The sequence below is a fragment of the Corylus avellana genome, chromosome ca4, assembly GCF_901000735.1.
Source record: "Corylus avellana chromosome ca4, CavTom2PMs-1.0".
In the NCBI taxonomy this organism is placed as follows: domain Eukaryota; kingdom Viridiplantae; phylum Streptophyta; class Magnoliopsida; order Fagales; family Betulaceae; genus Corylus; species Corylus avellana.
The window spans coordinates 14,660,868-14,687,625 of NC_081544.1; the positions used below are offsets into that span (position 1 = coordinate 14,660,868).

The 26,758-nt window shown below is 42.1% G+C and overlaps 1 protein-coding gene across 1 annotated transcript in view; it reads left to right on the forward strand.

The window, feature by feature from the left end:
* LOC132178107 (phosphatidylserine decarboxylase proenzyme 2-like) overlaps window positions 1-24,220 on the forward strand; it is a 30,014-nt gene extending 5,794 nt beyond the window's left edge. The window contains exons 5-12 of the mRNA XM_059590563.1: window positions 321-389; window positions 21,061-21,153; window positions 21,236-21,286; window positions 22,272-22,355; window positions 22,540-22,631; window positions 23,488-23,643; window positions 23,864-23,948; window positions 24,098-24,220. Of these exons, the coding sequence (XP_059446546.1) occupies window positions 321-389; window positions 21,061-21,153; window positions 21,236-21,286; window positions 22,272-22,355; window positions 22,540-22,631; window positions 23,488-23,643; window positions 23,864-23,948; window positions 24,098-24,220 (753 nt within the window). The remainder of the gene's footprint in view (window positions 1-320; window positions 390-21,060; window positions 21,154-21,235; window positions 21,287-22,271; window positions 22,356-22,539; window positions 22,632-23,487; window positions 23,644-23,863; window positions 23,949-24,097) is intronic.
* Window positions 24,221-26,758: the final 2,538 nt, after the last annotated feature.

Here is a 26,758-nt window from a genome sequence, read left to right on the forward strand (position 1 = left end):
TTTTTAAATCCAACTCGAAGTAACAGTTTTTTTTTTTTTTTTTTTTTACCTTATTCTTTCATTTATTTTTTATTTAAATATAACTCATGGGGGTTGGAGATACATTTGGTCTAAATATCAGTCCTTTATTTTTTATTTTTTATTTTTCTCTTTTCAAAAGCTCATCTCATAATTTTGCATGCTTTTCTTTGAGAGATTTAAGTTTTCTTCCACCTCTCCATCTTATATTCTTGTATTAAAATTTTAGAGCTGATTTAAGTTTTGGTATTATGTTTGTATAGTTTGATTTGTCTTATCATTTTTTTTCCCATTTTGTGCAGACCAATAGATTGTCCCGCAACAATCTCATTGGATATTGTGAAATTGATCTCCTTGAAGTTATTATACGGGTAAGTAACCTTCATCATTATACTAATTTTCATATTGATTAGTTTACAACAATTTATTTCATAAAACTTTGAATCATTTTTTAACAAATTTTTTAGAATTTCTGTTGATATGCGTACTTTTTCTTAATTGAGTGTTTCTCTTGTATAGTTTTTGTGTACTTAGGTTGTGCTTGTTTGTGCTTCTTTATGAGATTGGATTGGATAACTTATAAAAGAGACTGTTCCTACTTTTCTATCTACACCTGCAAGTGCAACAAAGGGGCATCGGGAGTTAAAGAGGCTAGATTTTGCTCAATCAATTATGATAAAAAAGGGGTTCAACCCATAGAGGGCGTGGAAGGGGGAGGGGCTCAATTGGTGTTTTATGAAGCCTAAAATAATTATGTGGAATAGAGGGCTGAATGCGATTAATAGAAGATTGAGGAGGCTGGTGCAATAGCTTGACTATTTTAACTTAATGATTTCATTTTGAGAGCTGAGAGCTGTGTTGGCGCGTGGGGGCGCGTGTGTAGTGGTTGGTGTTAGCTGGAGGTTGTGTTATGTTTGGACCGAGGAGATGGACGGTGGAGTCTAAGGAATTTGAGGTGTTGATCAAGGTAGGGGCATCAGGGGTGAGGATTTTTGAGAAAAGCAAAAGATTCAAAAGGTCAATTTTCTTAAAAAAAGATGAACTAGCTTGGTTGGTGCGTATAGTGGATGATCTGGTGGCAGTGGACACCTCTGAAGTATTTTGGGATCAATCCAGGGCTGGATATCCTAGAATAATAGCCCAAAAGTGCTCAAATATTCATGGTTGCTTCTTGACAGTGGAGGAGTTTGATGGAAGAAGCAGGTGTGGCTCGATCATTATTCCTGAAGGACGCCGTGGATTTGGGTGGGATAGGTTCACCAAGGAAATGAAAATGGCTAATGCATCTCTCTGGGAAAACCGAGTGTCCACTGAGTATAGAGAGCTTAGGGGAGGAAAGGGAGATAATGAGGATAAGAATAAGAGAAGCTACGCGGAAATAGAATTGCAGTCGAAGGAAACCCAGGATGATTGCACCTTCGGCCACGCTCAGGATCGGCGAAGTTATCTGGAACAGAGTAATCAGAAGTATGGCAAGAATTCGTTATGCCCAAAGCAGACCCAAGATTCGGCGATGGCTCAGGGAGGCGTTGGGGGGTTGCCGACGAAGATTTTATGGCCGACGAAGTCTGTGCAAAATCCGGCAAAGCATGGTCTGAATGTTATGAAGGACGGAGGTTGCGTGGGATCCTCGACTTTAGGTCCGGCGAGGGGTACAGTAAAGCCAGCAGAGCAGGTGGTGCTGTTGTCAGGTTCTGAGTGCAAGAAGGGACGTGAGGGGATGGGGCACCATGCTGGGCAGACCGACGTTGAGGTAGGCATCGAGCTTCTCAACGTGAAGGAGTGGTTGAAGCATCTGAAGAGGGAATGTGACGTGGGGATGACCAGGATTGATAAGGTGTTTAAACAGATGGGGTTCAATGGGATTGGGCCGGAAGTTAAGCAAGTTGTTGAACAGGGGAAGGCAGGAATGAAAGGGAAGAAGAAAATTGGGCCGGGTGATAGAATATGGAAGCCCATTAGCAGGCTAAAGGTGAAAAAGAAAATGGTGTTTAAATCCAAAGGAATTGTGGGCTCAGGCGCGGTTTCTAGTTCTAGCCCAATCAAAGCTGGACCGCATGCTTTTAGTTTTCCAGCTACCTTGGTCTCAACGAAGGCCCCTGAGAAAGACATGAAAGGTCCATGTTTTCTCTCGGCGACTCCGGCGAGTGCGCCATTGGTCGTAGGAGAAGTATTGGGGGAAGGGGGGACTGGGTCAGCAACAGAAGGGACTTCTAGGGAGGTTAGCGGCACTTCTGTACGGGATGCGGGAGTTTTCCTGGCCGGAGAGAGAACCAGTGATATAAAGGCCGTAAGTCCGGCGAAGAAGACCCAGTCTACTGGCAATGGACAGAATCTGATGACCTATAGAAGGAGGAAGTTGGGGCCGCGGAGATGGAACGTGGCACAGGTGGGTGTGCTAGAAGCCGCAGTTTCGGCAATTGGGCAGACAAAAGGGATCCTGGGCCCGACACCGGAAATCTCGCAGAGGGTGCCGGAGACGCTGCCGTCGGCGGGATATTGTCAGAGGTCGCCGAAGAGACCTTTGGAGACCGGTGAGGCTGGGGAAGTCACAGGATTGGCCATTGGTCAGATTCTGAGGGGAAGCTCCTCTCGCCGGAAGGTAGGGACGGCAGTGGGGGGTGATGATCAGGAGGACTGTCGGGGGGAGGCTAAGAACTTGGGTCAGTTGAGTCAAGTGGGTCAGGTCAGATTGGATCAATTACAGGAATTGGAGGTTGTGAGGCAGGGCTCAGGTAGGATTGAGGACAATTGTTCAGATATAGGAGGGCTGGAGGATTTAGGGTCAGATTCGATTTCATCTAGTTGGGTAGTTAATAATTGTATAAGATTCTGTCCTAAAATTGGTATCTTGGATGAGGGGAGAAAGGAGGAGTTGGAGGCTTTGTTTAATGCTATTGAAGCTTCTAGATTGCAGCAGGATTCTGTTTTGGGAGGCATTTCGGACTGTGTTCCTGAATCCAATGGAATTGAGGAGTTAGAGGAAGGTGAGAGGGTGGATTTGGTGGATCATGAAGCTTAACATTGTAGTGTGGAATGTGAGAGGGTTGAATGCCCTCAAAAAAAGGTTACGCATTAGGGGGCTCTTGAAAGAATGGAAAGCGGATATAGTGTTTTTGATTGAGACTAAGATGGAGGTTTTGTCCTGGGAGGTGATTCATAGTCTTTGGGGAGGTCAACATGTAGGGTGGAAGCACAAATGTTCAAATGGTTTGTCGGGGGGGATGTTGATGATGTGGGATAGGAGGGTAGTGGAGTGTAAGGAGGAGTGTGTGGGGCATTTCACTTTGGCTTGTTCTTTCCAAAATGTGGAGGATAATTGGGTTTGGGCGTTTGGGAGGGTGTATGGGCCAAATGAGGAAGGGGAGAGAAGGGCTCTTTGGGAAGAGTTGGCTGGTTTGTTGAGTGTGTGGGAGGTCCCTTGGTGTTTGGGTGGGGATTTCAATATTGTACGCTTTCCAAGTGAGCGATCTAGCGCTTCTTATTATTCTTCGGGCATGATGGATTTCTCATATTTCATCTCAGAGAACAATTTGGTGGATATTCCGATGATGGGGGGTCAATTGACTTGGTCTACTAACCAAGAAAATGAGAGTTGGTCGAGGATTGACCAGTTCTTGCTTTCCCCGGAATGGGAAGATCATTACCCAGCAGTGTCACAGAGGAGACTTTAGCGCTTGTTTTCCGATCACTTCCCTTTATTACTGGATTGTGGGACCCCTTGCGGAGGTAATAAGTCTTTTAAATTTGAAAATATGTGGCTTAAAGCAGAGGGTTTTGTGGAGAAGGTCTCTTCTTGGTGGGGGTTGTATTCGTTTGAGGGTTTACCTAGTTATGTGCTTGTTAATAAATTGAAATCCCTTAAAGTGGACTTGAAAAAATGGAATGAGGAGGTGTTTGGGGATATTGGGAGGAAGAAGAAGGAGCTGTTGGGAGGTATTGAAGAGTTGGATGAGGTGGTAGAGTCGAGAGGTTTAGGCCAGGAGGAGAAGATTCGGAAGGCAGACTTGGTGAAAAAGTTGGAGAACACCTTGCTGTGTGAGGAAATTCATTGGAGACAAAAATCGAGAGCTTTGTGGCTCAAGGAGGGGGATCGAAATACTCGTTTCTTCCACAAGATGGCTAATTCTCATTGTAGGGGCAATCGGGTAGAGGTGCTTCGTATAAATGGGGATTTATCCGGGGATCCAGTTGCAATAAAAGATCACATAGTTCAGTACTATCAAGGCTTATACTCGGAACAAAGCACTTGGCGTCCTAGAATGGATAACCAGCCATTTTTGTCTATTGATGAGGAGGATAATAGGTGGTTAGAAAGAGATTTCGAGGAAAAGGAGGTTTGGGAGGTGGTTAAGGGCATGGATGGTGATAAGGCCCCGGGTCCAGATGGCTTTTCCATGGCTTTTTTTCAAGCTTGTTGGGGGGTTATTAAACAAGATGTTATGGCGGTTTTTGCTGAGTTCTACTGAAGACGTCATCTGGTGAAGAGTTTGAATGCAACTTTTATTTCCTTGATTCCGAAGAAGGCGGAAGCGGTGGAGATGAAGGACTTTAGGCCCATCAGCTTGGTGGGAGGGGTGTATAAAATTGTTTCTAAGGTGCTTGCCAATAGGATGAAAACTGTTTTGGGTAAGGTCATTTCCTATTCTCAAAATGCTTTTATCAGGGGTCGGCAAATCCTAGATTCCATTCTCATTGCCAATGAATGCGTGGATAGTCGCATGAAATCAGGGTTGCCGGGTATTCTTTGTAAATTGGACTTGGAAAAGGCCTATGACCATGTCAATTGGGATTTGGTTTTGTATTTGCTGCATAGGTGTGGTTTTGGAGAGAGGTGGAGGGCTTGGATAGAGTGGTGTATTAAGTCTGTAAGATTCTCCATCCTTGTGAATGGTTCTCCGGAAGGCTTCTTCAATAGTTCGAGGGGAATCCGGCAAGGGAATCCTCTCTCTCCTTTGTTGTTTGTGCTTGTGATGGAGGCTTTGAGTAAAATGGTGAATGCAACGGTAGAACAAGGCCTTTTGACTGGGTTCTCGGTGGGAAATAGGGTTTTATCGGAGCTGATGGTCTCTCACTCTTTATTTGCGGATGATACTTTGATATTTTGTGAAGCTTCTATTGAGCAAATCCGGTATGTACGTCTCATTCTCTTATGTTTTGAAGCTGTATCGGGTTTGAGAGTGAATCTGGGAAAATCAAAGATTGTGGCTATTGGTGAGGTGGAGAACATGGGGGTATTAGCTAGTATCCTTGGGTGTAGTGTTGTCGAGTTGCCTATGAAGTATTTGGGTCTCCCTCTAGGGGCGTCGTACAAGGATACGGTTATGTGGAATGATGTGATTGAAATGTTGGAGCGCCAGATTGAGGATGTATCTCTCTAAAGGAGGTCGCCTAACTCTCATTAAGAGCACTTTGGCTAATCTTCCGACTTACTTTTTGTCTCTGTTTCCGCTTCCTATAAGTGTAGCTAAAAGGATTGAGAAAGTCCAAAGAGATTTCTTGTGGGGAGGAATGGGTGATGAGTCTAAGATGCATCTTGTAAGTTGGAATCAAGTTTGTCGTCCCCTTCGCTATGGTGGCCTTGGCATTCGGAAGTTGCACCTTTTTAATCAAGCTCTTTTGGGGAAATGGCTTTGGAGATATGCGAATGAGAGCGAGGCTCTTTGGTGTAAGGTTATCAAAGCTAAGTATGAAGACAAGGAAGGTGGGTGGTGCACGAAGGAGGTTCCGGGTTCCCATGGTGTGGGCCTATGGAAGCACATTTGTCAAGGTTGAAATTTTTTTGCCAAAGGGATTCGATTCGAGGTGGGGGAGGGTTCGAAAGTTTGTTTTTGGCATGATGTGGGGAGAATTCCTTGAAGCAAGCTTTTCCGTCCTTATTTAATATCGCCAGACACAAAGAAGCTTGGGTGAAGGATAATTTTACTTGGAGGAGTGGGAGAGTTGAATGGAATGTCATTTTTGTTTGGCCCGTTCAAGATTGGGAGATGGATATGGTTTCTCCTTTCTTTGATCGGTTGTATTCTTGCAAGATTTCCATAGGAGTGGCAGATTGTATGTGCTGGATTTCGTCCAAGAAAGGAAAGTTTGAGGTTAAGTCGCTCTACAACGCTTTGTCCCAGTCCAATCAAGAGGTGTTTCCTTGGAAGAGCATTTGGCCCACTAAAGCTCCTATGCGAGTGGCTTTTTTGGGTGGACAGCGGCTCTAGGAAAAATCTTGACACATGATACTTTGCGTAAGAGGAATATAGTGGTAATGGAGTGGTGTTGTATGTGTAAGAAGTTCGGAGAGACAGTCGATCTTCTTCTCCACTGTGAGCTCGCAAGTGCTCTTTGCTTTCGATTTTTATTCGGTTTGGCTTGCATTGGGTCATGCCTTGCAGGGTGAGAGACTTGTTCGAGAGTTGGTGGTCGGGAGGACGATCCTGTAGCGCAGTTGTGTGGAAGATGATCCCTCTGTGTCTTATGTGGTGTACATGGAATGAAAGAAATGCTAGATGTTTTGATAATTCCACTAGGACTATAGAGGAATTGACCCATTTTTTCCTCTTTACTCTTTACTCTTGGACGGCCGTTTGGCTAGCTCCTTTAGAGATTAGCTTTTCTGATTTTCTTTTTCATTTCTCTCCCTCTTAGGCGCTCTCTATTTATACCTACTGTGTAAGTGGGTTGCGCCCCTTTGCGCTTTTGCTTTATATTACATTTACTTATAAAAAAAAAAAGATTGAGGATTAGGGGGCTTCAAAGAGACTGGAAGGCAGGTCTTGTATGTTTAATGGAGATGAAGATGGAAGTTATTTCAAGGGAGGTGGCGCGGAGTTTATGGGGCTGCCAAAATGTGGATTGGTGCCATGTGGGTTCAAGTGGGGCTTCAAGTGGAGTGTTGTTAATGTGGGATAGGCGGGTGGTTGAGAACATTGAGGAGGGGGAGATAGGAGATATACAATTGCCTGCTCTATATTAATGATAATTTTGTTTGGGCTTTCATGCCCATGATAGAGATTAGGGTGAGGTGTTGTATGGGTCTGAAGTGATGATGTGAACGGGGTCTGTGGGATGAGTTGGCCGGTTTGATGAGCTGGTGGGAGCTGTCATGGTGTATTGGGGGAGATTTCAATGTGGTTTGGTTTCCGAGCGAGAGATCCGGTGAATCGAGTTATTTTGTAGCAATGGCGGAGTTTTTGGAGCTCATTTTTGTGCTGGGCTTGGTGGTTATACTGCTTGCAGGAGGCAGTTTACGTTGTCCAATAATCAGGAAGATCAAATATGGTCTAAAATTGATAGATTTTTACTCTCTTTGGAGTGGGAAGAACATTATCAAGAGGTGGCTGCCAAGATTACTGTCCAATCACTTTCCTTTGATGTTGGATTGTGGGGCACTAAGAGGAGGGAGCAAGTATTTTAAATTTAAAAACATGTGGCTGAACTTTGAAGGTTTTGTAGGTCAGATTAAAACTTGGTGGATGTCTTATGATTTTCATGGTTTAACAAGTTTTGTATTGGCTAGTAAATTGAAAGCCTTAAAGATGGATCTGAAAAAATGGAATGAGGAGGTGTTTGGTGATGTAGGGAAGAAAAATAAGGAATTATTGGAGGGCATCCGGGAGCTGGAGAGGAAAGGGTGAGGAAGATTGATATGTCTAAGGAGTTGGAGAAAACTCTCCTTTATGAGGAAGTGAACTGGAGACAAACCCAACCCAGGCCCAGCCATCTTCCCAGTCTTCTTCCCCACCGGAGAAGAATCACCAAAGGATGGAGAAACAACTATGGCTTCAAGAAAAGCCACCATCACCTTGTTCAACTCACTAGCAACTCGGCTCCATCCCTGCCCTTTGCGACCCTCAGGAAGCAAATAAGCCCTCTTCAGCCACCCACTGCGTAAATTGCCACCTCCAAGTACCAGTCGGCTCTATTACCACCTCTCTGGATAATGAGTACATTCAAACCCTCCCGAAAGGATTTAGTGAAGTCCTTAACATCAGGATTCTGTACCAACTCTTCCACTGTCAAGACCAGCCAAGCGATATGCTAGGCACCCAGAAACACTACACCGGAGAAGCCCCTCCTCTTTTCCTCCAACAGGAGCACCAAATTGCTTTCCACCACCCAGAAGACAAGATTTAGCCTCCACGAATAACCTCCACCCCATCTCCAATTGGCGCCTCCACATGCGACTCACATTGTCTCCGAAAGAATGGACACGAGCGAGAGAGGACACCGCAAACCCCCTAATAGCTACACGACCGCGATCCGCCAAGAACCATTCCAAAACAACGGCGAAGCCTACAACCTGGACCACCGGAGTCTATCGCGCTATTAGGCGATGAGCTGGTGTAGAAACCTAGCAGGATGCGCCTGCACTCGCCGTCTCTGCTAGGAAAGAGAGAAAGGGCAGGGTGAGAGAAAGTACTTTAATAGATGTGCTATTTGATTATTCTTTTTTGTCACAATAAGGCATATGCATATATGAGGAGTTGATTCCTTTTTACCACTGTAAGGTAGAGTTCTTCAATAATGTTATTATTCTTCATAAAAAAAATATTCTCTCATCTACAGTTTTTAGCAATTCAGCTCCTTGTGTAGGCTTTTCAGCTTGCAATCCTAGCTGTTTAACCTGGGTCTTCAGGGCTTTTAGCTCTTTGTGTAGCACCTTCATGTGATGTTTCTATGCTTTTACCAGTAGCAATCAACAAAAAAAGTTATAGTTTGTGTCCCCCAACCTAGAATAGGTCCATGTGGAGGATTGCTGATCCTCGGGATTTAAATTTTGAATAGTTGAAAGGCCTAAAACTCTGTGGTTCTTCATCTTTGAGGCGATCATAACAATAGAGAAGTTTCAATTATCTTTTGCTTCATTTCATATTGAGTTTATAGGAGGTTGATTGGTTCTATGGATTTTTTCTTGAACACCATGCCACCAAACATGACCTGTCCCCTTCAGTTTATACTCTGCCAATCAAACTTTCTTATTGTTGGGGATAAATTTGCAATCAGAATAATCTCTCAAGGATTTTACCCATGCAAAGAAGTTTGTAGAATCTACATTCCCATCGAAATCATAAATCTTAACGCCTGCCATTCTTGCCACATAATTTACTGGATCAGAAGTTCTAAACTTTTCCATAGCCACACCGCGGTTTATCTCTTCATTGGATCTTCATGCAATCCCAAATACCTCATCAACTTTCCAGGGTTTGAATTATATTTTCTTGTGCCTTCTGTGTAAATGAAACTCTATCTGTCAAATTTGAATATGCTTTGCTGTTGATGGATGAATTCATAACTGTGTATGCCATCTGACTCTTTGTATGTACCAACAACTCAGGAAGTTCCTTTCTGATACAAAAAATTATGTAGAACGGTCTTTTACCATCAACAAGGTGGGTCATAAAAGTTTAGATAATGGGGTTTTATGGTTGGGCAGAATAGTTTAGGGATTGTGGATAATGTCAGGTGGACACAATGCAGGAAAATTGAGTCCAGGCCCGTGACCAGCACCCGTGAATAGTATTTTTTATTTTTTATTTTTTTTGGAATTTTGATGCTAATTGCTGGTGGGTTCGGGTTTTTCTTGTTTGTGCAATGTTAGGTTTCATAAAATATGAATATACATATAAGTTGGATAGGGCTTGAGAGGAATCTGATTGAGATATTGTGGTGGCTCAAAATTCAATAGAAAGTAGAATCAGAAGAAAGAATTGAGACCAAGGGCTTCTAAGAGTCTCATAAGCAGTGTAACAATTAAAAGAGCAGCATATACTGGAATTTTATTAATCAGTTGTCTCTCTAATTGTTTGCAAGGGCAATAGTAGCAACACCATTATAAAATACGGAAAACATTGAAACTCCTTGTAGGTAAAGGAAAATACTTTTAATAATCAAGAGTTAAATTAAAACTAAATGACTAACTTCAATATACCAAATGTACAAATCATGACAAATACTAAATTAGCCTTAATTGTAATTATTTTTTTAATTTTAAATTTAAGGAGGCTGGAAATATATGTAGAAATCATGATGGGGCTTTTGTGGAAGCCACACAGCTTTGAAAATTCTTAGGATCATATTCTTCAAAGAAAAGGGTGGAGGGCGAGCTTCCCATTTAAAAATAAAAAGAAAGAAATTAGATTGAAGCTTCTTAGTAGCTTCACAATAAGAAAAGAAGATGATCCCTCTTTTTGTCATCCTCTGGGAACCAGTCTGCTTCGGCTTTAATGTTGTTGGACCTATACTGAGTTTTGCCCTTATCATATGATACAATAGGTACTAGTCTTTACCCCTTTGTGGGAGGATTCGATGGCTAGTCATACCTATTACCTTGACACCAAAAGAAAAGTTTTACCTAATTCCAATTCAGTGGATGTGCTGTTAAAAGAGTCCCTTAACCTGGTCTGTTTTGAAGAAGGGACAATGACGTGCTATTACAATGTATTGATGTGTTTTAATGGTTAGGAACATGGATTTTGATAAAAGAGAAAAATATACTTAGCACCCGAAACTCAGTTAGACTGCCAAATTTTAGAAAGTGACACTTGATCCCGTCAATCTACCACTTCATTGTAAGTTACACTCTCTGTTAGTATCTGCATTAAAATTAACTGAAAATGTCACATGTGGTGTGCACATGTTAACTTTTGACTTGAAACACTTTCCGCAAGGCTGTGGGGAATGGTTCAACCATCTCTTTAGTCTTTTTTTTTTGTTATTGGAATTTGGGCAGTTCAAGCAAAAACGAAGTCGTGTGCATGTTACTTGTGGCATTTTTTTGTCTATTTTAACCCCATATTCTAACAAAGGTATATCTTGAAACGAAGTGGTAGTTGGAAGGGTTCAAGTCTCTTTCAGGGGGATTAAGTGTCTTTTCCCTAGGTAAAATTACTAATAAGAATAAAAGTCTTGCTTTTGGATAATGACTTGATTTCAAAAGTCCTGGTGGGCCCCATTTAATTTTGGTTGCAGCTTTGTGGCTTTTCTCCTGCAGCCGCACATCTTGATTTTTCCTTGTTTTACTTTTGACTTGTTTCTCTCAAAGGTTTTGTCTCTTCTTAGAATACTTTTTTTTTGATAAGTAAAGATAAATAGATTAAGAGCGCAGAGGGGCGCAACCCTAGTACATCGGGAGTATACAAGAGAGTGACTAAGAGGAAGAGAAAGAAGAAGAGAATATAAAAAGAAAATCTTGGAAGCTGATCACTATAGGCGTTAACCAACCAGCAGTCCAAGAGAAAAGGGTGTACAAGAAAAACTGAATGAGGTCCTCTATATTCCTAGTCGAGTCCTCAAAACATCTAGCATTTCTCTCGTTCCAAATGCACCACATGAGGCAGAGAGGAATCCTCTTCCACACAACGGCGCTGCTAGTTTTACCACCCGTCCACCAAGAAGCAAACAACTCCTTAACGTTACCCGGCATAACCCAACACAACCCAAACCGAATGAAAATGACATTCCACAAGGTACGCGCCACCCCACAGTGAAGAAAAAGATGATCAACAGACTCTCTATCTGATTCACACATGCAACAACGATTTATCACCACAATACCTCTCTTCCGAACATTGTCCAAAGTTAGAATCTTTCCAAGCGTGACCGTCCAAACAAAAAAGGCCACTCTCGAAGGGGCCTTGGTGCGCCAAATACTTTTCCAAGGGAAAGGAATGGAGTCTATAGAAGCAAAGATCCTATAAAAAGATCTTACTTTGAATTTGCCTTTACGAGAAGAGATCCACCTTATTCTGTCCTCCCCTTCCCCACCTATCGGATGCGAATATAATAGCATGTAAAAAGAGGCCAGGACCTCCACTTCCCAATCATGTACCCTGTGAGTGAAGGAAACATTCCACTGTACAGAGCCATTTAAGCATTCCCTATTGTCTGCAATAGACGCATCCTTATTGGTGGCAATATTGAAAAGTCCAGGAAAAGCCTCCTTGAGAGATATGTCACCGCACCAAATATCCTCCCAAAACCTGATATTGGACCTTGTACCAGGGACAAATCTAATGTGGCATTGGAACAACCTACAACCCCTACATATGTGCTTCCATAGCCCTACTCCATGCGATCCTCTGGGAACCTTGGAACACCAACCACCCCAAACCGCACCGTACTTTGCCACCAGAATCTTCCTCCACCAAGCCTCTTTCTCATGGGCAAATCTCCACAACCATTTTCCCAATAAAACTTGATTCATCAAACGCAAATTCCGAATGCCTAAACCTTCCTCAGAGATTGGAGAACAGACCTTGTTCCAACTGACTAGATGGAATTTAAACTCTTCATCAATCCCACCCCATAAGAAATCACGTTGAATCTTGTCAATGCGCTTTGCCACTGATGCCGGAATAGGAAACAGAGACAGAAAGTAGGTGGGAAGATTGGATAAGGTGCTCTTTATGAGAGTGATCCTCCCCCCTTTGATAAATACAAACGTTTCCAAGAGGCCAGCCTTCTAGCATATTTCTCCAACACGTCCTCCCAAACAGCCTTGACCTTAAACGAAGCCCCCAACGGGAGACCCAAATACTTTAGCGGCATAGACGCTATACCATATCCCAAAATACCCACCAGCCTGCCCACATTGTCCATACTACCCATAAGGACCAAGACGGATTTAGCCAAGTTCACCTTTAGCCCAGAAACAGCTTCTAAGTAGACAAGTAGAGCACCAATACTTCTTACTTGAGTAGGATCTGCCCCACAAAAAACCAAAGTGTCATCAGCAAAGAGAAGGTGAGAGACGATAATCTGATCCGTTTCTCTAACTCCCACTGAAAACCCAGAGATGAGTCCCCTATGTATCGAGGCATCAATCAACCTACTGAAAGCCTCCATGACTAAGACGAACAGGAATGGAGAGAGGGTCACCTTGCCTCACTCCACGTGAACTATCAAAGAAACCGGACGAAGATCCATTAATCAAAACCGAGAATCTCATGGATGAGATGCAATGCTCAATCCAAGAACACCATTTCTCTCCAAAACCGCACCTTCTCAGTAAGTAAAGAAGAAACTTCCAATTCAAATGATCATAGGCCTTTTCCATATCCAATTTGTACAATAAGCCGGGTTCCCCTGATCTGATGCAACTATCTAGACATTCATTGGCTATGAGAACTGAGTCCAAGATTTGCCTGCCTTTAATAAAAGCATTCTGGGGTTTAGAGATTACCCTGTTCATCACTCTCTTCATTCTATTGGCTAGGACCTTAGCAATAATCTTGCATGTCCCTCCCACAAGGCTAATCGGGCGAAAATCCTTTATATCAGTAGCTCCATGAGACTTCGGAATAAGAGAGATGAACGTGGCATTAAGTCTTTTCTCAAATCTACCTCGATCATGGAACTTCGCAAAGACCGCCAAAATGTCCCCCTTGATCACATTCCAGCAATCCTGAAAGAACGCCATAGAAAAACCGTCTGTACCTGGAGCCTTGTCCCTATCCATTCCTTTCACCACCTCTCAAACCTCCCTTTCCTCGAAAGGAGCTTCCAACCTAGTGGCCTCACCAACATCCAACATGTCAAAATCAAGATCATCTAGCCTCGGTCTCCAAATGAGACTCTCTGTGAAAAGAGACTCATAAAAATGGGTAACATGGTTTCTAATAACCTCTTGATCTGAAGTGGTAGAGCCTTCTACAATCAGCGTCTCAATGGTGTTATGTCTTCTATTTGCATTAGCAATCCGATGGAAAAATTTCATATATTTATCTCCCTCTTTCAACCACCGAACCCTAGATTTTTGCCTCCAACTAATTTCCTCTTGTAAGAGTAGGGTCTCCAACTCTTTGGCTAACAACCTCTTCCTCTCAAAATCTTTAGGGGACAATCCTCTCTCTTCCTCCACCCTATCAAGAGCCTTTAAATCATCCATTCGAGCCTTTATGTGCCCTCCCACATTGCCAAATTCTTGGTTATTCCATCTCTTAATATCCTCCTTAAGAGCTCGCATATTTTTTGCCAAAATAAAACTCGGAGTGCCAAGAAAGTGATAAGAATCCCACCAGCTCCTAACTTTGTCCACAAAACCCTCCGCTTTAAGCCACATATTTTCAAACTTGAATGGTCTCTTACCTCCCAAAAAACAGTTACAATCAAGAACAATAGGAGCATGATCCGAACAAATACGAAGCATCCTCTTTTGTCACACACCCGGGAATTGAACTTCCCAATCTGAGGAAACTAGAAATCGATCTAGCCGTGACCAAGAATGATTGTTAGACCAAGTAGAGACCCCCCTAGCTAGTGGAAGATCCATAAGACTCTGCTCCGAAATAAAATCTGCAATTCCCTCATTGCGAACCGAGAATAAACTCCCCCCGACCTTTCACTAGGAAAGAGAGTTGCATTGAAGTCCCCACCTATATACCAAGGCATATCCCACCAACTCATAAGGCCCACCAGTTCCTCCCAAAAATAACGCCTAATGTTATCTCTGTTGGGACCATACACTCCCCCAAAAGCCCATACAAAACTGTCATCAACGTTTCTGAAGGAACAAGCCGCCACAAAACTGCCCAAAGCAACCTCAACCTTCGTGACTACCCTTCTATCCCACATAACCAGAATTCCACCCGAGGGCCCTCTAGACGGGACATAACACCACTCTGCATAAGGACAACCCCACAAGCTCCTCACAAAGTTGTTAGAGATAAAATCCACCTTAGTCTCCTGCAAACACACTATATCTACCTTCCAATTTCTAAGAAGACTTCTAACCCTCCATCTTTTGCCCGTTTCATTCAAGCCTCTCACATTCCAGGAAAGAATCTTAGGCTTCATTGAACAACTCGATGATCCCTCCCCTTATTTCTAGCCCTCAAGTAACTTCCACTTTGCCCCTCATAATTAACGGAGAAATTAAGGTTGTTGAGCTCTTGTTTACCTTTCTTTCTTGTATGTGCTTCCAAGGCCACTCCCTCTTCCACCGCCTCTCCCACTTCCTTGCCATTGCCCTCAGAATCAGCCATGATAATCCCAAATACCTCCGACAACTTCCTATCACCTCCATTACAAGAGACACCCACAAGCTTGCTGAATTCAGTTACATACTCCACCGTAATCGACTCCTGATCTGCAAAATAAACCACCGCTAAGGAGTCTGGTACAGACAAAGGACTCTCCTCACATATGCTGTCCAACGCCCCAATCAACCTCAAATTGTGATTCGATCCTGGCTGCTCCCACTTCTCAAGACCCGGTGGAATCTCCCCCTGCTTCTCGAGCGGCTTCTGCCCAGCCACTTATCCTTCCCCCAATTCCTTCCCCACCAACTCCTGCCCCGTGCCTAGCAAGTCCCATTTCTCGAGCCCCAGAGAAAGCTCACCTAGAATGTTAGACCCCTCCTTTCCAGGCACCTGCACCATTTGCCCCTGCTTGACCAAATCTAGCTGACCAGAGCCACCACTCCCCTTTTTCCATTCCCCTCCCACTCGTCACCTTCTTCAACTTCCCACGATCATCGACAGTAGTCCCCGAAAGAGCCGGCAGACGAGAACTGGGTGAGACCTCCTTGCGAGCACATGCATGAAGTGCTGTCGGTGCTTTACCCAGAATTCCCAGGATTGGGTCACTCCGCCGCTCCGACGAAGAAGATGGTTCCACAGAACCGCTCTCCGGAGGAGACCCATCGGCTAAATCAACTCCCTGATGGCCTTCCCTTGCCGATACCACCTTCCTCGGCTCCTTTACTATCGTCGGTTCCTTCTCTGGAGCCTCAGCCGGCGACACATGAGTGACTGGAGAATCTTGATGCGACGAACTCGATTGATTGCAAAGCTCCGTGTACGAAGACGATGCAGCCGAAGGCCCTGAGTTGCTTGACTTCACTACCTTCCTGCTATAAGTTTTCAGCAACTTGCTGGGCCCAAAGCCCACAGCTGGGGCCTTATCCTTTTGGCATACCGGATACTTAGAAAGGGCATTGGATTGTGTCTTAGGCTGACTAACAGTCGAGTTCTTGTATTGGGCCGCCTTAGGGTACTCCACAAAACTAATTCTTCTGGGCCCAAATGGTCTAGCCTCACAACTACAAGGGGAGCGGGAGATAAAATCGATCCCTTCGAGGCAAGTCCTGATCTCCTCTTGTAGCTTCAGTAGAGATTGCTTTAGCTTTTCCTTACCTCCCGCAGACACACAACCTAGACAGCAAGCTCCAGAAAGATTTGCTTTAGACACCTTCTCCTCGGAACTTGAAGATTTCCTCTGCACTGCCTCGATCCTGACTCCACTGTTCAGGACAGTCCTCTCCACCGGACCTACCGTCGGAACATGCTTCTGAACCGCCGGACCAACTTCAGCTTCCTTGACATGGCAATCTGCAGAAAAACTTGGCCCCAACGTCTTACCATTCTCAGCAGAATTACCCATCAGCCATTTGGGAACTCTTGCAATCGGTTCTGCGAAGGACCCAAATAGGTCCTCTCCCTGAGTCGACGTGGACAACAGAGCCTTTGAAAAGCTTCGTCTTTGTTTCCCTGCCACTCCCTTTCTTGCATCCCCAACGAATGGTTGGACAAAATCAACAGCGATCTGAATCTCAGACTGGAAACGGTTCCAGCCCTTCCTATTCCATCCTTTGGGCACGAAGACTCTCCCTCGTCTAACTCTGCCATCGTACTCCTCTAAAACCAAGAAGCTCCCGTACCTGTTGAAACATTTCTGGACTATCACACGTGGAAAACTCCGAATGGCCTCATCCCTGAAGACCCTTGAATCCTCCACGGTCATCAGCTCATCAAAAATCTTCATTAGCCATTCTGCTTCTTTCCAATCCAAACTTATCGATCGCAGCTTACCTTTGCATCGTTCTTGTATCTTCAACACCGTATCTCCATCCTTCACTCTCATGGCAAACTCAGATTGTACAGACCAATCTCTCGACAACCCCATTCTCACAAAGTTATGGGGCATACTCTTTAGAAGAGAAAATGTTCTTCTTAGAATACTTCATGGTGAAGTTCTTCAACCGGGTGGCATTTATATAATATATATTATATATTCATTTGACCATTCACCAAGTGAGAGGGCAACAGCTTTCTTCAAGTGGAAGAATTCTTTTCCTTAATTGTGAAGCACCTTGGCCGACTTTTTGCAGTATATATTGAAGCTCTCATTCAGCCATTATGTGAAGGGCTGCAGTTTTTTGTGTGTGAAAAATAGAGAGAAAGCAGCATCTTCTTATCTCACTTGTGTTCTCACTATTTGTCTTTGGAGTGTTGAAAGGCTAGGGAATTAAGAGAAGTTTTCTCTTTTGTATTTAATTCTCTTTTCTGTGAGTGTGAGATTTGGGTGTTTTGTGTATTGGGGCTCTTGGGTTTGAGTGGTTTTGTTTATACTACTCTTTGTACTCCATCATTTTGTTAGTGAATTTCTCCTAGATCGTCTGCACCAGTGGATGTAGGCTTGTTAAGTCGAACCACTTAAATCTTGGTGTCTTGTATGATTGTTTGTTATTTTACTATTCTGCTATTTTTTGCTTCATTTGTGATCCTAGAATTATTTTATCTCAACAAACTGGTATCAAAGCTTGGATATTTATTTTGCGGGATGGCTACTGCAAAATATGAAATAGAGAAATTTGATGGTCATAATAGTTTCAGTCTTTGGCATATCAAGATGTGGGCTTTGTTACGACAAAAAGGCTTGGCGAAGGTTTTGGAACCACCAGAGAAAATAATTGGTATTAAAGCATTTGAAGAAATTGATGAACTTGCGAAACTTGAAGAAAAAGTCCACAGTGCAATTTTGTTGTCTCTTTCAGATGGAGTTTTGAGAGAAGTTGCTGATGAAGAAACTACCGTTGGACTTTGGAAAAAGTTAGAAAGTTTGTACTTGAAGAAGTCTCTCACTAACTGTTTATTTCTGAAGCAACGGTTATATACCCTTAGGATGCAAGAAGGTATGCCTCTTTGTGATCATCTAGATGACTTTAATAGAATTATTTTGGATCTGAAAAATATTTATATTAAAGTAGATGATGAGGATCAAGCATTGATTTTGTTATGTTCACTACCGGATGTTTTTGATAATTTTGTTAATTCAATGTTGTACGGTAGAGATACCATCTCCTTAACTGATGTTAAATCTGCTTTAAATTCTATGGAGTTAAGAACAAGATTAAATGGTAAAGGTAGTGAAAATCAGGCAGAGGGTTTAGTTGTTAGGGGTCGTTTGGAAAATTGCTTTAATTTTAGAGGTCGATCCGGAGGAAGAGACTTAGATAGAGAAGGCCAATCGCAGTTCAATTCGAAGAACAGAGTTAAGTGTTACTATTGCAAAAGGTTTGGGCATTATAAATCTAAGCGTCCGAAGCTGAAAAATAAAGTGGAAGGTGATAAGCTAAATTCCTCTTTTGTGGCTGGTGTTGTAGAAGGAAATTCTAAGGATTCAGGATTTGTCCTTGCAGTTACCGATTCAGATGGTCGTCTTAATGACAAGTGGGTCCTTGATACTGCATGTACTTCTCATATGTCCCATAAAAGGGATTGGTTTATTACTTATGATTTAGTCAATGGTGGTTCAGTCTTGATGGGAAATGGTGTCGCCTGCAAGATTGTTGGTATTGGTGCAGTTAGAATAAGGATGCATGACAGGATTGTTAGGACTTTGAAGAATGTTCGACATGTACCAAATTTGGATTCCCTTGGATACGAGTATTCTAGTGAAGGTGGAGTCATTCGGGTTAAGAAAGGCTCATTGGTTGTGATGGAAGGTAACAAAGTTGATGGCCTTTACTTTCTTCAGGGCAGTATGATGACAAATTCAGCTTGTGTCTTTTTTAGATAATTTTAGACTATCTAATTTTAGACTATTGGGGCTCTTTGGTGTAAGGTGATCGAAGCTAAGTATGAAGACCAAGAAGGTGGGTGGTGCACGAAGGATGCTTCGGGCTCTCATGGTGTGGGTCTTTGGAAGCATATTCGGAATGGGTGGAATTCCTTTGCCAAAGGTATTCGGTTTGAGGTGGGGGAGGGATCGAAAGTTCGTTTCTGGCATGATATTTGGTGTGGGGACAATTCTTTGAAGCAAGCTTTCCCGTCCTTATTCAATATCGCCAGACACAAAGATGCTTGGGTGAAGGATAATTTTATTGGGAGGAATGGGGTTGTGGAGTGGAATGTCATTTTCATACGATCGGTCCAAGATTGGGAGGTGGATTTGGTTTCTCCTTTCTTTGAGCGGTTGTATTCTTGCAAGGTTTCTTTAGGCAGTGTAGATCGTATTTGTTGGTCTTCGTCCAAGCAAGGCAAGTTCGAGGTTAAGTCGTTCTACAAGGCCTTGACCTTTTCTAGTAAAGAGGAGTTTCCTTGGAAGAGCATCTGGCGTACTAAGGCGCCTCAGCGGGTGGCTTTTTTCGGGTGGACTGCAGCCCTAGGGAAAATTTTGACTCATGATACGTTGCGCAAGAGGAATATAGTGGTAGTGGAGTGGTGTTGCATGTGTAAGAAGAACGGAGAGTCAGTCGATCATCTTCTTCTTCACTGTGAGCTTGCAAGTGCTCTTTGGCACATGATTTTTCAGAGGTTTGGGTTGCATTGGGTCATGCCTTGCCGGGTGAGGGACTTGTTTGCTATTTGGTGGGCGGGAGGACGAGCTCGAAGCGCGGTGGTGTGGAAGATGATTCCTCTATGTCTTATGTGGTGTATTTGGAATGAAAGAAATGCTAGATGTTTTGATAATTCCACTAGGACCATAGAGGAATTAATTCATTTTTTCTTCTTTACTCTTTACTCTTGGACGGCCGCTTGGCTTACTCCTTTAGTGATTAGTTTCTCTGAGTTTCTTTTTCATTTTTCTCCCTCCTAGGCGCTCTCTGTGTATACTTCCCGTGTATATGGGTTGCGCCCCTTGCGCTTTTTTTATATATCATCATTACTTATCAAAAAAAAAAAGATAATTTTAGACTATCAGCAGTGTTAGCACAGCAGAGTGAGGAGGAAGAGCGTTTCATGTCGCATGTACCTTACTCTAGTGCGTTTGGGAGCATCATGTGTGTTATGGTGTGCATTTGTCCAGATGTTTCATATGCAGTCAGTGTTGTTAGTCCTTGCAAGGTTCATCGGTGGGTAGTGAAATAGATACTCCGTTATTTACGGGTTGCTACAGATGTTGGTTCAGTCTTTGACAGAGACAGTGGTATCGTTCTAGTGTCATTGGGTATGTCGATTCAGATTATGCAGGTGATCTGGTTGTGACACAAGGAGATATCGCATTGAAGGAAATTGTTTCCGAGGAAAATTCAGTGGATATGTCAACAAACCAGTTCTGGTTCTCAAGTTCAAAAGAGGTGCTTGAACTTGATTGTTGTTTGTAGGCTTGTTAAGCCGAATTACTTAAATCTTGGTGTCTTGTGTGATTGTTTGTTTTTTTACTATTCTGCTATTTTTCTGCTTCATTTGTGATCCTAGAATTATTTTATCTCAACACTTGCAGTGAAGTGCAAATGCTTCATGGCAGTTGGAAGATTGAGAAATAAGGCACTCTCCTTTCTTTTGTTTATCTAGTGGATGATTATTCCAAATGCTTTAACATCGCTAAAATAGGTCTAAGGTGAAGCGCAAATGTTTCGTGGCAGTTGGAAGATTGAGAAATAAGGCACTCTCTTTTCTTTTGTTTATCTAGTGGATGATTATTCCAAATGCTTTAATATTGCTAAAAGAGGTCTAAGATGGCCTACAATGGTCCTGAGTTTGAGATTAAATTATTATAGCCATCAATACTCTTATTGAATGATTATAATAAGATAAGGTTATGCTTTGACATCTATGTAAAAACTGAACCTCATAAATTTAAAATTATGTTATTTTCTTCAGTTGCATTTTCCAACAAGCTTGATTTACTGGACATGGTTAAGTATTGAGCTGGTCGTTCAAATATGGTTTGAGTAAGCTAGCTGCTTGATGCTTTTTTTTTTTTTTTTTCACGTTTACATGATAGGTGTTGTAGCTGTAGCAGAATATTATTCGTTTCATCTTTTATTTATATGCTTTTGTTTTCTCTTTTCCTTTGACACTAAATATAAATTTATTGGGGTTGCAGGATGGGGATTCAGACTTTGAGGTCTTTGACCTGTTAGATCCATCATCATCTGACACAGTGGTCGGCAATGTTTTTCTTTCATGTTCAGTTGAGGTGTGCAGTTTATAACAATAATTTTAGTGGTTTGTTGATTCTGCAATTAATATTTTTGACATTTAGTTGAATAAATTGACAGGACCCAATTGAAACAGAAAAAAGATTTGCAAGACGCATCTTATCTATAATGGTATGCTCTATATGATTTTCTGTTGTCTATTTATATCAACTTTTTAATTTTCTGGACCATTATTAATGCAAAATTTACAATGACATTGAAAGAACAAAATTAAGGTGAATTACATGGTAAAATGGTGTGGTTTCATGACTACAAAAACTAGAAAATTCTCTAGCTAAGATTTTATAGCAATGAGTAGTCTTGGTATGTCAGAAAATAAGTTAGAATATACAGGTTTTAGATATGTTAAGAGTATATTATCTTATTATTAGGGTTATCTTGTTGGTTAAAAAGAAATTTCCTTATCTTGTTGGTCAATAGGTTTTTCCTGTGAATATTGTTTTTATAATTTAAGCATTGTTTCTCTATAGTATATTATAAACGAAAACTAAAATTATTCCTGAGTTTTTAATGCAAATTGAAATCATTTCCTAGGTTTCTAGAAACAATGAATTGTTGCCTCGGATTTCAAAACTTTATGAATCACTCCCTCCGTCATATTTCTGTCCAGAGTGCTAACGGAATGGTTGTAAGCATCTGTGCCAAATCAAAGATGGTATACGGATGGACATGTCATACCCAACACTTGTGTGAGATTTCAATTATATCTTTTCAAGTAAGATTACCAACAAACAAAAAGGATAATAAAGAAAACAATAAAAGCAAAGGAAAAGAAAAACTGGGGTGGAGGTGGTGGCCACCCTTGTTTGCAAGGGGTGGAGACCCCTTCCACCCTTTAGTGAGGTGGGTTATGGTCCACTAAATGCACTCTCTTTTTCTTGACAGATTACAGGCATCTAGCCAAAAGTCTAGTATACAGGGTTGATTAACATAAATTTTAGACCAAGTCCCAAACTTAGACATAATTACTCCAACTTTGTTCCTAGTCCACATGGATATATTAAATCTGGCCTAGAACTATAGAAGCAGTAGGCTGCAAGCCTGCATCACTGTATTAGTTAACATTGCAAATTCTGACCCCTTGTACTCAATGCAGGACTACAATGATGATGCGAAGCTTTCATTCTCTGAATTTTCTGACTTAATTAATGCTTTTGGCAATCAACTAGCAGCTGACAAGGTTTGCAAATAATTATTTATTTTTGGATTTTAATTCTTTGCATTTGTTTTCCGTATTTGTGTTGTTATTACCAATCTGAAGAGTTTGTTGGTGACCTCCCAAGTCATTGAACTTGAACCACTACCTATAATATTTGGTTTTCAAAATATGTTTTGCCTTACTAATATATTTTCTTGCTTACTAGAAAGAGGAGCTCTTTAAAGTGGCTGACAAGAATGGGGATGGTATTGTTTGCGCAGATGAGTTGGCTGCTCTTCTTGCTATTCAACAAGAAAAGTAATGAATTGTTTAGAGGCAATGAGTTTGAAATATAGACGTTAATACCTTTTTTCTTTTTGTTCCTTTTTGAAACAACTCATCTCTATGTCTACTTGCTATTTCATTTACATCTCGAGTAATTCACACCAAATTTTCACTTTGGCTGACGTGACGTATTTTAAGTGGTTTTTCGTGCAGCTACTTCAAAAAAAAAATGTTAGCCACTTAAAACACGATACGTCAGTTGGTGCGAAATGAGTGTGTTAATTGAGTGTGAAGACTAGCATTGCTTTTACATCTTATGTGGGATAAGCGAGGTAAACATCTAATTTTTAATAATGTAATTTGGTCATTGGTCATGACTTTCTTTATTGAAAAATTATCATTTCTTAGAAATATGGTAGCACATCACTATCTTTTCTCTCCATCTCTCTTTCTTCACATGGAACAGGATCCTCCTATCCAACTACTGGTCGGTTAGTGTTTCTATCTCACTTTGGTTGTTGTCACTCCATGCTCAACTGTGCTCCTTTGTTCCCATAATTAATGTCTTCTGCAGAAAAAAAAAATTAGTTGAAGAGAAAGCATTTGATTCCTTTACAGCTAATAATTTTGTATGTGGTATCAAAATATCGTTCACTATATGATTGCTATCTGTAAATCTTCCTCCTCAAGCCCAATTTCTTCTTGGCCCTCTAGAATATTAGATCTTACAAATTTTTGATAGACCTTCCAGAGGCTCAGTTTTGCCCTTACTTTGCATATGTGTGAAGCAGAGTCTTCTTTAACTCTCAACTCTCAATTAGTAGGTAATTTACTACCTAGATAGTAATCATGGATTCTAAATTTTGTACTCCGTATTCATGCATTGCAGGGAACCACTAATGAATCGCTGTCCTGTTTGTGGTGAGATTTTGAAGGTTTCTGATAAGCTGAACACTATGGTTCATTTGACTCTCTGTTTTGATGAAGGAACTGGGAATCAGGTCATGACTGGTGGTTTTTTGACTGATAAACAGGCCGCATATGGGTGAGACCCTTGTTATATACTGCTTTGTGTAGCAGGGATGTGTCAATACTGACCATGTGAAAGAGAGAGAACTGCCGGGGCTGGGGGTGTGGGGAAGAGGACTTTCATTGTTATCCTTTTGTTCTACACTGTTTAACCATGTCCTATTTCAGTATGATGTTTGTGTTTATACTTTTGATTGGCAAGGTTGAAATTGAAATTTCAAATTATATCTGTGTAGATGGATGTTTAAACTAAGTGAATGGGCTCATTTTTCGTCCTATGACATTGGTATAAACTCCGGATCAAGCGCTTCACATATTCTGGTATGCTTTCTTTTCCAGTTTTGCTTTTTCTTTGTAACAGTCTGTTTAGATTTCTTTGTTAATCCACCGTTTGCCTCAAAAGCTTTAGATTTTGAACTTCATTATTTTTATTTACTTTACCTGTCACTTAATACTTCATTACACTTTAGGTATTTGATCGGAAGACAAAGAGGCTCGTGGAAGAATTAATTGATGGAAAGATAGTTTTGTCAATGAGAGCTATTTACCAGTCAAAAATTGGGCTTGGCCTAATGGACAAAGGTATTGTGTGAAAGCTGAAAACGTCATATCTTTTCATGATAAGCAAATGCAAATTAATTAAAAAGTGCAACAACACAACCCAAGTACAAAGGAAGTACAAGAGATACACCCCAGAAAAAGAAAAAAGCTCAAGGAAAACATTTTTTTTTTTGATAAGTAATGATGATATATAAAAAAAGCGCAGAGGGGCGCAACCCATATACACGGGAAGTATACACAGAGAGCGCCTAGGAGGGAGAAAAATGAAAAAGAAACTCAGAGAAACTAATCACTAAAGGAGTAAGCCAAGCGGCCGTCCAAGAGTAAAGAGTAAAGAAGAAAAAATGAGTCAATTCCTCTATGGTCCTAGTGGAATTATCAAAACATCTAGCATTTCTTTCATTCCAAATACACATCATAAGACATAGAGGAATCATCTTCCACACCACCGCGCTTCGAGCTCGTCCTCCCGCCCACCAACTAGCAAACAAGTCCCTCACCCGGCAAAGCATGACCCAATGCAACCCAAACCTCTGAAAAATCATGTGCCAAAGAGCACTTGCAAGCTCACAGTGAAGAAGAAGATGATCGACTGACTCTCCGTTCTTCTTACACATACAACACCACTCCACTACCACTATGTTCCTCTTGCGCAACGTATCATGAGTCAAAATTTTCCCTAGGGCTGCAGTCCACCCGAAAAAAGCCACCCTCTGAGGCGCCTTAGTACGCCAGATGCTCTTCCAAGGAAACTCCTCTTTACTAGAAAAGGTCAAGGCCTTGTAGAACGACTTAACCTCGAACTTGCCTTGCTTGGACGAAGACCAACAAATACGATCTACACTGCCTAAAGAAACCTTGCAAGAATACAACCGCTCAAAGAAAGGAGAAACCAAATCCACCTCCCAATCTTGGACCGATCGTATGAAAATGACATTCCACTCCACAACCCCATTCCTCCCAATAAAATTATCCTTCACCCAAGCATCTTTGTGTCTGGCGATATTGAATAAGGACGGGAAAGCTTGCTTCAAAGAATTGTCCCCACACCAAATATCATGCCAGAAACGAACTTTCGATCCCTCCCCCACCTCAAACCGATTACCTTTGGCAAAGGAATTCCACCCATTTCGAATATGCTTCCAAAGACCCACACCATGAGAGCCCGAAGCATCCTTCGTGCACCACCCACCTTCTTGGTCTTCATACTTAGCTTCGATCACCTTACACCAAAGAGCCCCATTCTCATTTGCGTATCTCCAAAGCCATTTCCCCAAAAGAGCTTGATTAAACTGGTGCAACTTCCGAATACCAAGACCCCCATAGCGAAGCGGGCTGCAAACTTGGTTCCAACTTACAAGATGCAACTTGGGCTCATCCCCAATTCCTCCCCATAAGAAATCTCTTTGGACTTTCTCAATCCTTTTAGCTACACTTGCCGGAATCGGAAACAGAGACAAAAAGTAAGTCGGAAGATTAGCCAAAGTGCTCTTAATGAGGGTTAAGCGACCTCCTTTAGAAAGATACATTCTCTTCCAACCTGCCAACTGACGCTCCATCTTTTCAATCACTTCATTCCACATAGCCGTATCCTTGTACGACGCCCCTAGAGGGAGACCCAAATACTTCATAGGCAAATCGGCAACACTACACCCAAGGATGTTAGCTAAGACCCCAATGTTCTCCACCTCCCCAATGGCCACAATCTTTGATTTTCCCAGATTCACTCTCAAACCAGAAACAGCTTCAAAACATAAGAGAATGAGACGAACATACCGGATTTGCTCGATAGAGTCTTCACAAAAAATCAAGGTATCATCCGCAAATAAAGAGTGGGAGACCATCAACTCCAACAAGACCCTATTTCCCACCGAGAAACCCTTCAAAAGGCCTTGGTCAACCGTTGCATTCACCATCTTACTCAAAGCCTCCATGACCAAGACAAACAATAATGGTGAGAGAGGATCCCCTTGCCGGATTCCCCTCGAACTATTAAAGAACCCTTCCGGAGAACCATTCACAAGAATGGAGAATCTTACCGTCTTGATACACCACTCTATCCAAGCCCTCCACCTCTCGCCAAACCCACATCTATGCAGCAAATACAGAACAAAGTCCCAATTTACATGATCATAGGCCTTTTCCAAGTCTAATTTACAAAGAACACCTGGCACCCCTGATTTCATGCGACTATCCACACATTCATTTGCAATGAGAACGGAATCTAGGATTTGCCGACCCCCAATAAAAGCGTTTTGAGAATAGGAGATGACCTTACCCAAAACAGTTTTCATCCTATTAGCAAGAACCTTAGACACAATCTTATACACTCCTCCCACCAGGCTAATGGGCCGAAAGTCCTTCATCTCCACCGCATCCGCCTTCTTCGGAATCAAGGAAATAAAAGTTGCATTCAAGCTCTTCACCAATTGACGCCTGCGATAGAACTCTGCAAAAACCGCCATAACGTCTTGTTTAATAACACCCCAGCAAGCTTGAAAAAAAGCCATGGAAAAGCCATCTGGGCCCGGAGCCTTATCACCATCCATGCCTTTTACCACCTCCCAAAC